The sequence below is a fragment of the Hetaerina americana genome, unplaced genomic scaffold, assembly GCF_022747635.1.
Source record: "Hetaerina americana unplaced genomic scaffold, ioHetAmer1.1.p SCAF_2, whole genome shotgun sequence".
Classification (NCBI taxonomy): domain Eukaryota; kingdom Metazoa; phylum Arthropoda; class Insecta; order Odonata; family Calopterygidae; genus Hetaerina; species Hetaerina americana.
This window is the reverse complement of record NW_027286763.1, coordinates 28,961,324-28,978,980: the sequence shown is the minus strand read 5'-3', so window position 1 is coordinate 28,978,980 and position 17,657 is coordinate 28,961,324. Positions and strand designations below refer to the sequence as shown.

Here is a 17,657-nt window from a genome sequence, read left to right as displayed (position 1 = left end):
GATGGAAATAAGGAAAATTTATGACGTTTAAATCAATTTATCCCGCAGTCATCCACGTCATTTTTTTATTTCCCTAATATTGGTCAGCGGGTCGCGGTAGTCCAGGGTGTAGAGTGTTTGACTACCGATCGGAGGAGCCTGGGTTCGATTCCTGGGCAAGGCACTCTGGGCACCTGCAGCTCCACCCAAGCTCTGTGATTTTTCGGGAACCAGATCTTCCTGGGAAACCATAACAGGGAAAGGAACTGGCCCCCCTACCCTGATGTGTGAATTTCACACGCCGTCGGGCTTAGTACTGGGTGAACTCTACCATCACCTACCTAACCGACCTTCGGGTTGATTAATGTGTTTATAGTTTTTTTTAATGGTTTAATATGGGTGAGGAATATAGTTTTTTTTAATGGTTTAATATGGGCGAGGAAATCCGTCTTCACCATTGCTTCCACTGAGGCAGCACAACGTATGTATCCCGAATCAAAAGGAATGATTTTTAAAAGTTGAAATTGCAGCATTTTAATGCAATACGGTGTTTCATTAACTATCGCAATATCTATCTTAGTTCTTTCAATTAATTTTGTACTAAATTTAATCGCAATTATGTAACAGAACACATTCCACAACCATAATATGATAGATGCTTCTCATTTCCGCACACCAAATGCGCGTAAGCTATTCATCCAACAAACGACTGATTTTGAAATATCAATCACACACTCATCGCGAGGCTTTCATCGTATTTACTTAGTGAAAACAGTTTCACAGCTTCCAATAAACTCTCTCGGCTGATCGTTTCCTCAGTTGTTCAGAAAAAAAATTAATAAAAAGATATGCGGCTTTTGGTACTGGTTTTGAGCGATCGGTGAATCTGACGCGGGGACCGGGAGCCGATTTGATTTCTTCATCGACAGTGTTTCCTAGAATTGATGCCTGCAAGCAAGTTCGGAAGGCGCTGGTTTAAAGCCCCAACATCGGGAGAGGCCTATCACATGCACAACGCTCGCGAAATAGCCGACAGAAGAGCCTCGTCGCCTTCATTCGCGGGAGCGCGCGGCTTCTCGCGATGACTTTAGCAAGCACGCACAAGGAAAGAGAGAGAGATGAGCACCCCGCGGATAAGGAGAGGGGGACGGCGGATGATGATGATGATGATACGGCCTTAAAACGTGGAAAAATACACCATCTCCAGGAGTTTATTTTTTCCTCCGAACCAAGAGAGATCGTATAGCGACCCAAATTTCACTCAACGGCAGACTCGAATTTCGGCCATTCTCTCACCCCAGCCCCACTCCTCCCGAATGATTTCTCTGCTGCAGCTCGATAGGGATTGTCGCCCTTCTTCCCAAGCCACCAAGCCTTTCGCTAATACCTTCAGCCAGCGAACCACTGGATTTCCTCCTGATTTCATAGGTACACTCCACCTAAAATATCTAATAGCGTCAGTTTTTAGTTAGCCAATTATTATGGTAGGTGCCCAGGCAGCTGGAGGTGGGAACAGACAATCCAGAGAGGGGACAGCCAAGAGAGGGACGGTCAACAGTCGAGCACTATGCCCACAAAGATACTTATTATAACAATCTTTTCCGCAAAATTTTAGTTTGAATAGTTTTGGTGAAAATATACGAATGTCACATCGAATCTCTCTTGTTTTGTATCATCCGCAAGTCACCAACCACTGCACACGGCGGGAAGTCGGGCGGGCGGCCAGAGGGAATTCGAGGGGGTACCCCGCATGTTCCCCTCGCCGGCGGAAACGCGTTTGCCTGGTGTGCGGATGCGGCGATCGGATTCTCAACCGGAGCCGTCGGCGTGATACGTACGAAGGCCTGGTCACTCGACGCGCCGTCAGCTGGCTTAAACACTTGCTTGTGTTTAGTGCACTCGGTCCACTCCAACCTCCTCACTGACATGACGTCCGACTGTCAATGGACTACCCCAATCCTCCTTTCTGATCGCTCACAATTTTGAAATGCTACCTAAAAAATAATCTGTCGAGAGAATGCAGTAGAATGTAGAATGGAAACATTTTATAGTTCCAGTCCTAAAGTGAAGTATGGCCCATTTCCTTTCACGTACGCCACAATTTTCCCATTCTACCAACCCTTATTCGCGGGTGAGCTTCAGGAGAAAAGATTATAAGGAAATAATTCCAAAAAAATCATCTCTTGTGATGTAACAGCCAATAGACAAAGCGGAAAATGCACGAAAGGAGAACGAGGATGAATTGAAGATAAATAAATGGAAGAAACAATCACAAGGAATTATGGCAGGGCGAAATTGAGCTTCTAACAGCCTTTTTAAGACCGATTATATTATATAATTTTTCCTTAAGCCATTAAGGGTTTTTTACACCACTGCACACGGAAAAGAGGAGGGGAATATTAAGGTTGGTGTGGTGATTTACGGGGAAAGTTAATCCCTCGCCAGTGATCAGCCACACATTTTAATGTGTTCGATAAAGCTCCCCTTAATACACAACACCAATCTTAATATTCCCCTCCTCTTTTCCTTTTACAGTGGCGTAAAAACCTTTCCGGCTTAAGGAAAAATTATTTAATATAGCCAGTTCACAAGGAATTATGAGAAAATAAAGATATTAATAGGCAACAGGATAACTTAGAGCTGTTACAAAACTCGGACTGATGGTTATGACCGCTAAATAAAGGCAGAATACCTATTAAATCAAAGCAGGCATATGGTGAATCTTCGACAAAATTGGAGTCTTTGACTATTAGGAAACTTATCGCCAAGCATACAGTCCCAAAGCACGTCCGCCACCGCGGTCTTGAGCAAAGCGCGAATGACTGTGAGTCGCCTCGTGGAGACGCAGCAATTCCCGAAGATGCACTCAGCGCGGAGTTACAATTAAAGCGTGACCGAGCTCCGCCTTCTGCCAACGACACCCCCACGCCGAATACATCTCACAAGAGAAAATTCTATGGAATTCCAGAGGATGAAAACCGCGATCGCCGGATTTGGATTGGCGAACGGCTCTGGCGATTCAGAATCGGCGTGGGTGGCAGCGGCGTGACCGTTCCTACATTTGCATGCTTGCGTCGCAAACAATACGCATAAGTCAACCATACCCGCGCAATGACAAAAATAAATCCGAAATTCATTGTTCGCCAAACACAAAAAATGATTAATTTTGTGTTGCCCGCGTTTTAAAGGGTAAGGCTGAGGGAGGAGTCCATACGAGTCAACCGCCTCGGAAAGGAGAAACTGATATTAAGATACTAATCACTGTCACGAGTGGTGAGATGTGTATTGCCATCGTCAGTCATTACTTCAAACGTACTCAATCGGGGGAATAAGAAGGTAGAATTTCAAAAATCCCATGTGAGTTATGAATCAATAAGTTGTTGTGACAGACTGGATCCCATTATGTCGCAGTGGGTAATTACTGGTCGACTTAATGAGTGCGCGATTTCGCCACGTGGACGCTCATGCGTTTCTCGAAGGAAGCGATCGAAGATAATGCACTCTTCGAGGACGAAACGTTACTTCAATTGAAAAGAGAGAGTTGACATGAAAGTAACAGATGTTGGAGGGAGATCACAAACTTTGAACAGTTCACTGCGCCGGACATCTGAGATTAATTACGAGGTTACCTTTCAGTCGAAATTCAGGCGCCCTCCCTCTCTCTCTCTCGAGAAGCTAGCATAATTTCAGAGGGCACGCTCACATAACATAATTAATTCTTGCGGAGTAAAAAAACGATCTATATAATTTTTTCAACGATTGAACTCAACAAATTATTTAAACTTGACAGACAGACCAAATCCACGTACAATATTTACACAAATGCTAGTGCTTTTACAAATTATTTGCTACAAATTTATAGCAGAGTTTTACACAATTTCATTTGGGACACTAAAGGTTTAAGTCATTCAGAAACTATATGCGTAATTGTAACCAAGGAGTGAAATGAAACAAAATTCTCAAGCCATACGGGAGTATACGCACTAGCTATTGTCCGTTGATAACGCACCCAACACAATATTCGCGGACGATGAATACAGCGAGAGGAACCGAAGAACCTTGCCCTCCGCACTTCAGCCCTCTTTGCCTCCGTCAGGCGCATTCAAATGGTTCATCTAACTTGAAGTAAGTGAAGTCTAGTATACTTTCATGAATGATGCCTTGTTTGGTCTATTTTCGTTTTCTCATCAATTAAAGCAGGAATCCGAATTAACCCAAGCGATCAGAGGACCCCCATCCATTAGACTACGTATCAGTGAACGGTAAGAGTATGATGTCAGACACGTGGCTGGAACACTTTTTCGGGTAGGGCGTTGCCCCACCAATACATCTCCGCGAACGCCTTGCCAACTGATGATGCAAGTCCGCCGTCGGTAGTTACATCCCCGGAGGAGAGGGAAACACCGCCGAGTCGCCTTCGGTTCTCTTCGCCTCCGGCGCATCAACAACGGCCATCCTTGCAGCATCACTGAGGCTGCGAACATCAACATCATCTCTCGCATGACTCTCCTGCCCAACGTGGCATATTACCATTCCGCCATCGGTGATTTCCATTCCAAAAATTGGTTTTCCGAAGCTTTCTTTCCCCTATGTACTCCCCTAACATCAGATGGCACCAGCATTTCTTACATTTACACCGAACGCCGTTAGCCGGGTTCAGGTGCCCCATCATCCCCGTTCTTCAACTGAAGAGAGGCGACGCAGCGCTGAGGAATGGAAACCGATTTGCGGCGACTGAAGCCGTACTTCTGCCAAGAGCCACCACCTCGATTAAAGTGCAAAGGGCGTAAAATTTATGACATTTTTCGATGGCTACGTTGAAAAGAGAAAAAAAAATACCATATGTTTCCGAACTTTGCACCTCTTCGACCTTCGACTCGAAGAGCGAATCGTTGTTTAAGTGGGAAACGTGGCAACAATGTACGCCAATGAACTCTATATCTATCGATCGAAATCTGCTTATTCGATTCCCACGAACGCATTTACCTCCTGGATTTTGCATACTGTATTTTAAAGGGGGAAAGATTTTTTTTGATCCGTTAAAAGCAAATATTCTCCAGGATTTAAGTGTCCTTCCTCGATTATTTAACTATGCACCTTTTATCCTCCCAACTATTTCCTAAGATTGAAATGATATCGAATGTCTCCTTAAAAACCCTCAGTGAGAAGCCTCCACGAAACTTCGAGCATAATCATCACATACGCATCAATTACATTGAGGAAATAATATAACAGCCAGTCGAAGAAATTATGGGGCCAGTACCCACCTCTCTCATTAGGATGGCAAACTCTTGAATGTCAAAACGTTTTGACCACTGTTCATAGTGAACAAAAAACAAACTACAAAACTGTGGAGTACGACAAACATTCAGAATATACTACTATACGTCAAACTACGAGAAGACTTTTTACCCTGTCTGTCTAAAAACTGATACACACTAGGCAACTTTGCAAACTTACACTTGTGCCCTACGGCTATCGGGACGAGATGAACGAGGCGTCCTTCGGATGGAATCTTCGAGATAATGGATCGAATGGCACTCGGGAGGCCGAACGACGAATTGAGCGAGAGAAAGGCGCAGTTGAGTGCCCTCCCCGACCGACTCTCCAATCCACTTCATAAGCGGGGCCAAAGCCAACACCCGACCAGCTAAACCCACCCTCAAGGTCGATCCCAAAGAATTTGATTGACCCAGAGAGAAATAGAACGACTTATATCGATTCCACGACAGAACACGAAGGGCCTTCACTGCCGCAGAGGGGTTGAAATGCCACCCACAGACCAGCAACAACGATAGCCACCTACAGAGCCACAGGCGAGTACGTAGTTTGCTGTCATTCGTTCCAAGGGACGTAAATTGTGAGTGCCTAGAAAAGCAGTCTACCATTTTCCGACACTTCACCCTTCCCTAGGCGATTATATAGCTAGTCCTGAGATCAGTCAAGGCTTCTACTAAGATCAAAATGAATAATATAATTTAATTTAAATTTTTTGCCTGAAATTCATCAAGTTAAGTCTATAGTTCCTAAACTTGTCATTTCAATGTTTATTAAATTAAGTAAATTAGATCGTAATGCTAAATGCTGACTTCTTCACGGATAAAATTTGAGGCAGACCGTGATTATTTTTAAATTAAAATAATATTGAATTGATAAATTTCCAGATGAAAACCAAGCGAAAATTTCACTCTGATTCGACCATGCGATTATTTTATAAAAGGCGAATAGGCTACGATAAAAATGTGAAATTTTTTAATTGGTTGGTTAATAATAATTCGCATTAATCGATTAAAAAAAACTGCTTGGTAATAAGTTTTGGAGGCTTCATGCTTCGCGCAGCTCAAAGAATTGATACACATTATGCCCGTTTGTATTTGTACCAGAGAAAAAAGAGTGGTGGTCCATTAAGACTAGGAAAATCAAAGGCCTCATGTGTTCTCAATCGCTCCCAAAAAGTAATTTGGCCAAGTGAAATTTTTGGGCATTTAAACATCATCCCGAAAAAGGTTCAAAATTGTGCTCATATTCTGCAATATGATATTTCGAGGATAAACAAAGAACATTTATGCGAAATAAACTATGCCCATTTCCTAAGGGTTACAGGAGACTTTTTCATGGGGCCTATCATTAAGGATTTTTGAGTCACGCTAGTAGGGCTAATGAGCACAGTAGTGGGTAATGACTGGGTTTACCGAAACCATATACGGCAGACTACTTTTTAAAAAATCCTGTGACGTGAGCCCTATATGCAATTTTCGGGAACCACATGTATCCATAGAGTTGATCCTGCACTGCTCAACCTATTCGTACTTTTATTCTGGAACCTCTTGTAATATATATATATATATATATATATATATATATATATATATATATATATATATATATATATATATATACATATATATATATATATATACATATATATATATATATATATATATACATATACACTGTCTATCTAGTATTTATTTAAAACCGCATTTCAGGATGAAATTGTGAGGACCTAATCGAATTGATTCCGATTCTTTCCCAAATGCCATCGAAGCCGCAAGGGGAAAGCTAAGAGAACCCAGCCTTACAACTGGCTTAATTCTTACCCGTGGAGATTGATGAGGTTTTAAGAATAAACCCTTCTAAATAAGATGCTTCCAAGTCCTCAAATCTTATCATTTCGTAAAAAACGCTCACTGTACGAAAGAGTCAGTGCGCCCGATTTCCAAGGAACAAACGTGGAATTCGCAACGTCTATGTAAGGCGACAGGAAGTTAGTTGACCCACAGCCCTCGAGCGTCGGGCGAGACGCAGTTGCTTCACCCCGCGTCGGACCTTTCACGGCGCAACGTGAGCTCCGCCCTCGCGGGTCGAGTTGTCGACCACAACACCCGTCATTCCCTCCTCCTCTCCCCCCCACCTACTTCCATGCCCGGCCTCGGGAGCTTTGCAAAACCAGGCGCAGAAATCCTTGCCCCTGCCACTGCCGCATCTTCAATCCGGGGGCAAGGTGAGGCGAGTGCAACGAAGTCCACCACCCCCCGGCCCGCCCCCCTCCATCTGCTACAGAGGATCGCCGAGATGATGATCAGTGTAGTTCGCTACGCTGTACTTTGCACGATTAAAAAAATTAGAAAACAGTATCTTAAGCCAATGCCGGACGATTCGAATGGAAAATTGCCTCATTAAATTCGGTGTTAAAAAAACAACCGCAGCAATCAATGCGAAGGTTGCTTTGATTGGTGATGGTCTCACCCAATACCAAGACTTGCACAGTTAAAAATATAAGAAAACAAACTAAGGCCAATGGCAGAAATCGAAATGAAAATCGTCTCACCAAGTACGGTATTTTAGAGGAAAAAATAACCTTAGCAATTAACCCAAACACCGGCCTGACAGGTGAAGGTAGAGCTCACCCAATGCTAAGCCCAACGGCGTGTTAAATTCACACACCAGGGCATTCATTGGCGACGGTTCCTTTTTCGTGGTGCCGCTTGCGGTTTCTCAGGAACATCTGATACCCAACATATTTTTCACACAGCTTGAGTGAACCTGAGGGTGCGCAGAGGCGTGTTCGGGAATCGAACCTAAGCCCTGCAATCAGTCCGACACTACCCTCTGGACTACCACACTACCTTTTAAACAGATAATAATAATTATCTTTGTAAACCCTGAACGAGTGAGTGAGTGCGATTCACAAAGGTCCAATACACCCGAGTGATTGAGCGTCACCGTAAGTCCTTTCTGTTTCGTTTTGTAATTCCTGAGTGATTGACGGGTCACTGGCATAGGAGGGATCCTTGTAAACCCTGAACGAGTGAGCGGGTGCGATTCACAAGAGTCTAATACACTCGAGAGATTTGGTGACCGCCAACGTGAACTTGGACGTTTTTCGATTTTTATTTCAATTTGTTTTCTTTTTATGTGCGAGCACAACGGATCCCTGGCATGGGAGATATCCTCGCAAACCCTGAGTGTGTGTGAGAGTGCGATTCACTAGAGTGACTTATTCGTATTCCTTAATACACCCTAGTGATCGAGTGGTTGTAAGTTTGTTTCCTTATTTATTAATTTTGCATTGTTTGTCTGTGATTGAGTTACACCCCCCTTTAAACAGCCCTAGTGTCAAACAAGTTTACGGTCTCGCCTATTTTGTTTCCCAATAATAAATGGTGGCTCCACCAGTTATAACGTCAGATACGACCACTCGTACGGACAACACACACTCACTTGGTTTTCCACTCGGTACATTGAATGTTGTACGACCCAGGTTTCGGAGTCATACGAACGAAACGAGTTTATACGAAAGAAATCGTGGTCGTATAAAAAACGTTATTATGGGTATTGTGGAAAACCAATTGAGTGAGTGAGTATTGTGCTTATTTGGGATGAAACAATTTCACCGAGCGACGCCAGATGCCGTTAATTTAGTCACTAATTCATTACACACCGAGTGACCTTGAATGCACCGCTAACGTATCGAAAACTTTTACGTTGTAACCCGCGAAAGTAATTTGAATTCCATAATTATAGAAAACCGGTATCGGTGGCAACGAAAGGCCTTCGCTGATGGGCTCTTAAGTGGCCTTCGGATCGATGAGTGCGTCACAAGTGGTTTCTCACGAAAGAAAAAACTGGAATGAATATCCCCCGACGAGAGCAACCTGAAGACTGATGTTTATACACACCACGCAAACCCGTTGGCCAAAGGCGGCGAGCCGTGTCCTAAGTCCCCCCTTGTGGCGTGACCGCTCTGGCCCTCGCCCTGGTGGGCCGCAGGAGATTACGCCGACGACATCCTCGGAATGCCTCTTCGATTTTGCCACTCAAATCAAGTGAGAGTTTAAATTATTATTCAATAAAAAAAGGTCGGCCATGCCCATTGATTTAATTTCTACCGATATGGGTATTTCGGCGAATGAATAAGCCTAGGAAAATATCTTACAGATATTTTAACTACCACAAGTAGTTTCCTGGCGAAGAATGGAAGGAAAAGATGAATATTTAAAGCAATACTTCATGCTCTAACTTTCCAGAAGTTCTCACTGAACTTAACGAACGCCCCTAGCGTAAATCTATGGAAACAATTTCCCGTTCCAAATGACCTCTCTTTGCAGTCTCCCACGACCCCCCTCCTCAAACCTGGAGAACTCAACGTAAAATAAAAACGGTAGGTTGTTGGGGCGTCGCAAGCATTGTCGCTCGTTAACTGCGTCAACACATCTGCACATTCGGCGACCAATGCACCCGCGAACGCATCGCTCGGGTTTCCGCCGCGTGGGAACGCGTTCTTTACGAATGAACTTCGATTTCGCGGATCCGCGAGTGAAAGGGTCCCGAGGTCGCGGCGACGCGTCTCTCGTCTGCCTGCTTGCCTCTGCTGCTCGATCGGCTCGCAAGGTTCGGCGTGGCAGGCTGCGCGCATCATTGTCCCCGGCCTCTCTCCCACCCAGTGGTTGGGCCGAAAGAATTTGACCCGATTAGAGTGGTCTGCACAAAGGAGGGGGTTGGGGTTGCGGCGTGGGCTGCCGGCGGAGGAAGGGGATGGTGCTGAGAGAAGGCGCAACTGGTTTTCACTGCACCGCTTATATCAACTCAGATTCTTTTGCGCACTTAAAAAAAACACCGCCGTCGAAAATGACTACAGATGAATTAGTTTAGGCTGACCGCACTCAAATATCGAATGCGATCGTGGTCCTACAGCTAATTACCAACGTGCTCTAAGAAATACATAATAACGGCGTTGAATGGCATTGAGCGGAGGTCCGCATTAATTTCAAAACCAGGTGGCCTCCTGTACAGGTAGGGCCTGAGAATTTAATTCGAAGAACCTCCCTCTAATCAATTCCATTTTTAAATGCTAATCCTATTGTTACTTGATCGTGTGGACGAGAGGCTCTCGGAGGCGTCAATTTTCCATAAGCTTTTCTTTTTCTTTTCTGGCGAGTCTTGATTTGACAGCAATTCTTGGGCGCGCGAAAGAAGAGCATATCAGAACTCTCTACCAAGATTTAGGGAATGAATCCACCGCAATGAAGGACGACAATTATTCGATCCTCTTGCACGCTGAATACTGGGACACAACCAAGCACCGTTTTCCTGAGGCCATTAATATGAAGCAGGAGAATAAGCATTTGAATAAATCAATGGAATTACATTTTTGGAACTACCACAAAGACTAAACAAAAAGTCTCACCACCTTTCAGGCGGCAACAAACAAAGAATATTCCCTTTTGATTCTACCTATGCTGCCATTCTGACACTAAAAAAGAAGTTTTCGAATAATTAAAAACGTCGTCTCGCCGCCTTTCCATTGGGCCGTCAAATAATGTGTTATCAAGTCGATCGAACGAGCCTCTGGAATGCGATATACGAGCGAGGTGCATTCGTTCTTTTAACTATTAATAAAGCTTGAATGAGATTCCATGAAAACAGCATTTTGGAGAGCCCTGTGACGACCAAGAGATCTTTCGGGCACATATTAAAACATTAAATAAGGCCTGAGCCAGAAGGCACTCCTACGGATCCATTGACAGAGATGAACGCATTTGCGAAGAGGATCGTGTGTTTCCAGCCGCCCACATTCCACGTCAACCAGATCCCAACGTGCTGTCGCTGCGGCCTCTGGAAGCTCTTACGTGTCTTACGGACCGCACTGCTTCCACGCAAGCTTTCACAAAACGTAAGAAACTCTATCGCTGTCTTCACCCTTACTCACCACAATTGCTTTCAGAAGCATGCATCTACAAATGCCGACAATGCCTGGCAACCGTGAACAAGCAAATCAACCATTCCATTAATTATATTCGCCTCACGTGAGAGGCGTTAAGTGAAACGGTAGCTGAAACTTGATTCCCGAGTAAAGAAAGTCTCTGTTAACTGAAGGGGATGATGAGAAGGGTATCTAAACAGAGCGAGAGAAGAGTTTATCCCATGAAGTAAACGGGCCCATGGTTCTGACAAGTGCCACTACCAATTACAATTTGAATGCAATCAAAGGTTTAGCAAAAATCTGAACCTCAAGCCTTTGGTGGCAATAAGGACGCGAAATCCACCCGCCTATGGGGAAGGCGAGGCGGAGACAATACTGTCCACCCTTTGATAAAGCAATATTTTAGCGGGGAGATTAAGCATATCGTACCCTTGCAAGTGAGGCGCCACTGAGTCCTAAGGTCGTCGAGCCCTATGTCCATACGCATTGTTTTCACAATATGTGGCTAACCCACAGTTAACCAGGCAGTGTAAGTACACTATAAGTCTATAAATTAAAGCAACATGATTGTCAAATGACTTTAATTCAACCTTAGACAGGGCTGACAGATGATCATTAAGATGACGGAACACACAATTCCCAAACGATTGTACGAGCACATTTAAAACGACGAAATTTAACGGATAACAAATCTATTAACGAAACAACAGGAAAAATTCATAATGTCGCCATACATTCAAGGTGAATGGCAAACGAAAAGTAATTTTACGCGGCAGTAGGAATGGTGGGCAATGTTGTCGGTGAAAATGTATAAATATTGATTTTCTGAATATAAAATAATTTTTATTTTAAAAATAGAGTCGCTCTTACAACAAGGAATAGTCTTTTAATGTTTTCTATATTTTCAACTGGGGTTCAAACTCGCAGGTGAACAACATTGCTAGGGGATTTCATCGACATCTTTGTTGCTCAGCGGTTAGGAATATCATTATTAAAAAAGGATGGAAAATTGATGAGAAAATGCAAATGTTTTGCGTGTGTTACACAGTGGTGGCAAACCATGAGTGGAAGACCTTGCTCTCCAAAGAGGTTGCACGGGATAAGAAGTAGGTAGGTTCACTATCTTTTATCTCACCGCGACTCACGTTCTTTGCTGGTTGCATCGAGTTCACCAACGGCAAGGGATAGTAAGAATTTAACTATGGGAATCACGGGCCATTCATCGAAGAATGTGGCGTCCGTAAATTGCAGGGAGATATCTCCGAGACTCATAGGGTGAATGAGTAAAACACCAAGATTATGCAACCAACACATGTCTCTCAAACAGTCCACTTGCCTTCCCTCAGTTCCTACCGACACAGAAAACCGCGTGCATCTAGAAAACCTATTAGCCCAGTTTGAAATATCGTCCAAACGCATTGTGACAGGACGGACACACGCAGATTCTAGTGTACAAAATGATATCAGGTTCCTCTTTTTATTTGTTACAAATTTCCAGTAAAATGGGATTTCTCCTTATAGTAAGTTATTGGTGACGAAGTGAAAGTTCTCAAAAACTCAACTAGTATCTAATAGTAATTTTTGGATAGAAACTAAATTACATACATGTCGAAATGAAAACATTCACTATGTGAATAAGTGGGGTTATATCGTTGACATCGTTATTGGCAATTACTAGTTTTAAGTCGATTGACGACTGCTACAGCAACTTAAAGATGAATTATTGTACGAAAAAAAGAGCCTTAATAACACTGCCGAAAAGAGCTCTAAAATGAGGCGTAAACAAATGTCTATAAAAAAGTATCCCCTGCCGCGAAAACAATTACTTCTGCAGATACATTAGACATGGAAATAAAAACACGATATGATGGTACTCGGAGACGGCAAAGCATTAAAATCGTCGAATTAACTATAAATTTCTCTACCAAGCGTAGAAAAATGAAATATTTGAAAACAGCTGTCATAATAGCTCAAGCAATAGAAGAGAAAATTTAATTTAGCTTACCCTTCAATTCCTCCGAGGACTAAAGCTGACATTATGACGTATTTTTTCTGGATGATCTTACGTGGATATACCTCCCACAATATCGGCAACGTTAAGGTGAAATTAATCCAGACTCAAATGCTTCAACCTCGTCCCTCTAGTCCAACTCCGACGCGAATGTCCCTCATTCATTGGTGCATGAAATCAAAACCAAAGGCCCACACCCCTGCGCCACCCGCTACTAGCGCACTCCAGTGAACTGTTTGGGAACTTTTACCTACGGTATCGAACAGTTGAAGATTAATACTTTGTCGAATTTTGTTTTGGTGTTGTGAGTGAGTGTGTATTGAGGTGTACACTTTAAACTTTATTTGTTGTGAGTTTATGAATTATTTACTGTCCGATTTAAGGAGTGGAGCATGTATCAACCCTTGATTTTACTTGCATATGTTCCAGTTACCCTTCCATGCGAATATATGAGTGTAGTGGTATCACTGAGATAACTCTAACCCTGGACTCTTTTTCCAGGAATGTATTTCTTGTGGTGAAATGATGCTGTTTATAGGTCGATGAACAAGTGAACAGCATATAAAAATGTTTCGCATGCGTGGTAAAACCCAACTCATTATGTTGGTTATGAGTGTGATGACAGTAATTTTCATTTTGTACCGAATGACTGCAGGTGATGGTCAGATGCATGCTGCTGAAAAAAATAATAAATTTCCATGGTCTCCTCAAAAGGAACTTACATTTGGGAACCGAATACAAATGGAAGATATAAACGAGTTATCAGATCTCACTCAAAGTCCTCGCCACATGCTGAAACAGAAAGCTGTGGAAAGCCAAATGCTATCCGACATTAGGAGAATTAATGCTCCTCAATTTAAAAATCAGTTTAATAGTGGGCGCAGTGTCCTTGGTGGTAGTGGTCATGAGGGAAATATAGAGAACGCAGCGAATGGAGACGAATTCGTCGAACGCTCTGGGGTCCATAGTTTGGGGCCTCATAGAATCGTTCATCTTGATCTTAAAGGTGCCCCACCGTTGGTTTCTTATTTTGAAGAGCTTTTTCCTTTGCTTCAGTCCCTTGGGACAACAGGGTTGCTTATAGAGTACGAAGATATGTTTCCTTTTTGGGGGCCACTGGCTGGGCTGTCTGCTCGCAACGCTTACACCGGACCAAATGTTACCAGAATACTGTCGTTGGCCCGCAGCAACCGACTCGAAGTAATACCTCTCATCCAGACATTTGGACATCTGGAATTTGTTCTCAAGCTTAGAACGCACAAGCATTTGAGGGAAGTGCCTCGCTATCCTCAAGCAATTTGCCCCACGCACGAGGAATCCTTTCCCCTGTTGAAAAGCATGATAGATCAAGTAATGGAACTGCATCCTGACGCTCGTAACATTCATTTGGGTGCTGATGAAGTTTACCAGCTGGGGGAATGTGATAGATGCCGGGCAGCGATGCAGGCAGACAATATCACACCCAGGCGTCTTTTTCTCAACCACGTATCAAGGGTAGCGGAATATACCAAAGATAAGCATAAGGTAAATGTTCTAATATGGGATGATGGCCTGAGGTCAAACTCCATAGAGGAGCTGACTGCTTCGGGACTTGGGAGTAAAGGGATACAGCCAGTTATCTGGAAATATACCCCTGATGTGGCCGCTAGTCTACCTGCTGATGTTTGGGAGAGGCTTGGTTCTTCTGGGTTCACGACTGCTTGGGTAGCCACTGCATTCAAAGGAGCCACTGGACCCGACCGGTATGTAACAGATATATCTCACCACTTAGAAAATCACAGGTCATGGGCAGCAGTTGTGGCCAGTGCCAAAGCAGCCTCTTCAGGGCTGGCCTTAGGTGGACCAAAACCATTCCCTCACATTGCGGGGACCATTTTAACCGGTTGGCAAAGGTACGATCACTTCGCCGTCCTGTGCGAACTCTTGCCGGTTGGCCTGCCGTCGCTGGCGGTGGCGCTCACCTTTCTGAAGACAGGAGAGAACAACGTGGCCATGCTTCGCCGCCAGGCCTCCGATGCACTGAGGTGCGAGGTGCCGCTTGCCATGACCCCATCGGAGATCCTGGAGCTAGGATCATTAAGCTCTGGTCCTCGTTGCGTTTTCCCCGGAGCCGGCGTACTCCACGTAGCGGAGCGGCTGCACGCCCTTAAGGCCGACGTGGAGCGCGTCGCAGCGATGCCGGAGGCGAAAGGGTGGGCCACGCAATACAACGTGAAACACAAATTCTCCAGTCCCTTCCACATCGAGCAGTTCAGCCGGGAAGTGGATGGCCTCCGAGGCCACATTGCGGTGCTCGAACGGGAGGCGAAGCAAGCGCTTTCCGAGGTTTACGATTCGGCGACGGTGGAGGAGTGGGTGACTTCGGTGATGGGCCCGCTGTTCGAACGAGTGCGTCAGATGTGGGATGGTAAGGAAGCTCTTCTGTCTGTGGATGAATGGCCTCTGAGGCCTCTTGATGGGCCTGTAGAGAAGGACCTCTGAACCAATGGTGGTAGAACTTTGGGTCTGAGCAGTATTTGTGCATCATGCTTTTTATGGGTGTGAATGTCACATGTCAATAATTTGTGATTGATACGGTAGCTTGTCATCTAATCTCTACGAATGAAACACCAGAGTAAATTTGAAAAAAATGTGTACATAGCATGACAGTTTGTAACCCAGGAAATTTCACGTAAATCTTTTGTATTTCCTTCAGGTGTGCTCAAACCAAATATGCTCTCTAGTGGTCTGGAACATTAGTCCCTCTCTCTTGCTGTTCTTGCCCTAACCCATGGATTCTTCTCTCCAAAATATGTGTCAAACCCCCTTTAATCAAATACCATGCCAAGATTTTTTATGTAAGTAATAAATGACTTTTCGTATGCCATTGGGCTGAGTGGTTTTAAATATTGCTTATATGCACTGATGTTATCAGTATCAGGAATAAATTTTTAAAGGTAATGATGCATCATCTGAATTTTTGATTGGTTGACTGGAAAGTTTTTAAATTTTGATAATATTAAAATTTATTGAAGTGATTTCAAGGATAATCAAAGTTGACATTGTATTGAGCCCGACCCAATTGTTTATTCTTATCACACTTGAGGTTATGCAGTGATTTTTATCACCCTATTAGAATAAATGAGTTTTGTCTTTCTAATATTTACTTCACCCAACAGGAATAAAATGAATGTAATCATATGCCACGGTGTACTGTGATAAGAATAAGCTGGATTCACTAATTGTCATTTTATATGGTTGAATGATATTGCTCTAAGTATGATTTCAATTGTGGGGTACCATGAAAGAAATTATCCAATTGTGGTACAATAAGGTATGACAAGGAATTGACATGACTTGCTACATGTTAATTGCATTAGTAAGTAAGTAATATTAAAATTATATATTATGTAGGAAACTGAAAAGTACTAGCAACCTGGTATTGTGGTAAGATTTTATGTGTTGGTGGTTATTTTTTGTGATCATTTGTGTGATTTTGATTACAGTGATTTTCCTTTTACCCTCATAGATAAAAATATTTGCATTCTATTTATTTGGTGTGAGTAAGCGATGACATTGGGATATCTTGAGATTTGGAAGCTAATAGTAGGTGGAATTTTGAAACTGTCGTGAACATATACGAGAGTCATCCGGAAAGTAGTACCCGTTCGTGAAATAAAGACACAAAAGTAAAAATTAACAAACATAAAAAATTTTATTTGAAAGAGGATACTTTAAACTACTTCTCAACATAATCTCCAAGCAAATTAAGGCATTTGTCATAACGTGTGACAAGTTTCTGTATTCCTGCTGCATAGTCCTTCGCCGCCAGCTCATTGAGATACGCGAGGGACCCATCTTGCACAAATTTTTGCATAATGCAGATGGTGTTTAACAATTTCATGAACAATTGTTCGAGAAACATTGGGAAAATGCTCACAGATGTCATCAATTGTGACGCGCCGATCGTTCCTCACGAATTCGTCAACTGAGCTCACCAGTTGGTCTGTAATGACAGACGGTCTCCCCGAACGCTCATCGTCGTGTGTGTTCCCCCTCCCCATGTTGAAGTTGCGACACCACCGCCGAACAGACGACTCGTCCATTACATTGTCTCCATACACCTCCTTTAATTGGCGATGAATATCACATGGGCGAACGTTTCTTGCATTGAGGAATTTAATCACTGCCCTCACTTCACAACTGGCGGCGTTCTCAATTTTTTTAAACATTGTAAACAATCACAGAAACAACACAGGCAATGCTAGCGTCACGCAACTTGGCTCAGAGAAGGCAGACAAGCCACTGAAGCTATCTGACCTCGTCCAGCGGCTGCTCGCGTCGTCAGCACTTCATGCGGCACGAACGGGTACTACTTTCCGGATGACCCTCGTATAAACCATTCAGATATATGTGAAATTAAAAATCAGGTTGTACCCTGTGGATATCAACAATGTATCTTTCATTGTGTTCTCAAGATTT

The 17,657-nt window shown here is 43.5% G+C and overlaps 2 protein-coding genes across 2 annotated transcripts in view; one reads left to right on the top strand and one right to left on the bottom strand.

Annotated features, from left to right (window-relative positions):
* Nagk (N-acetylglucosamine kinase) overlaps positions 1-13,369 on the bottom strand; it is an 82,533-nt gene extending 69,164 nt beyond the window's left edge. The window contains exon 1 of the mRNA XM_071585374.1: positions 13,191-13,369. Within this exon, the coding sequence (XP_071441475.1) occupies positions 13,191-13,222 (32 nt within the window). The 5' untranslated portion in view covers positions 13,223-13,369. The remainder of the gene's footprint in view (positions 1-13,190) is intronic.
* Positions 13,370-13,491: 122 nt separating this feature from the next.
* On the top strand, positions 13,492-16,898 carry LOC139688023 (hexosaminidase D-like). The gene has a single exon (XM_071585425.1). The coding sequence runs from the start codon at positions 13,764-13,766 to the stop codon at positions 15,675-15,677; it is 1,914 nt and encodes a 637-aa protein (XP_071441526.1). The 5' UTR covers positions 13,492-13,763; the 3' UTR covers positions 15,678-16,898.
* Positions 16,899-17,657: the final 759 nt, after the last annotated feature.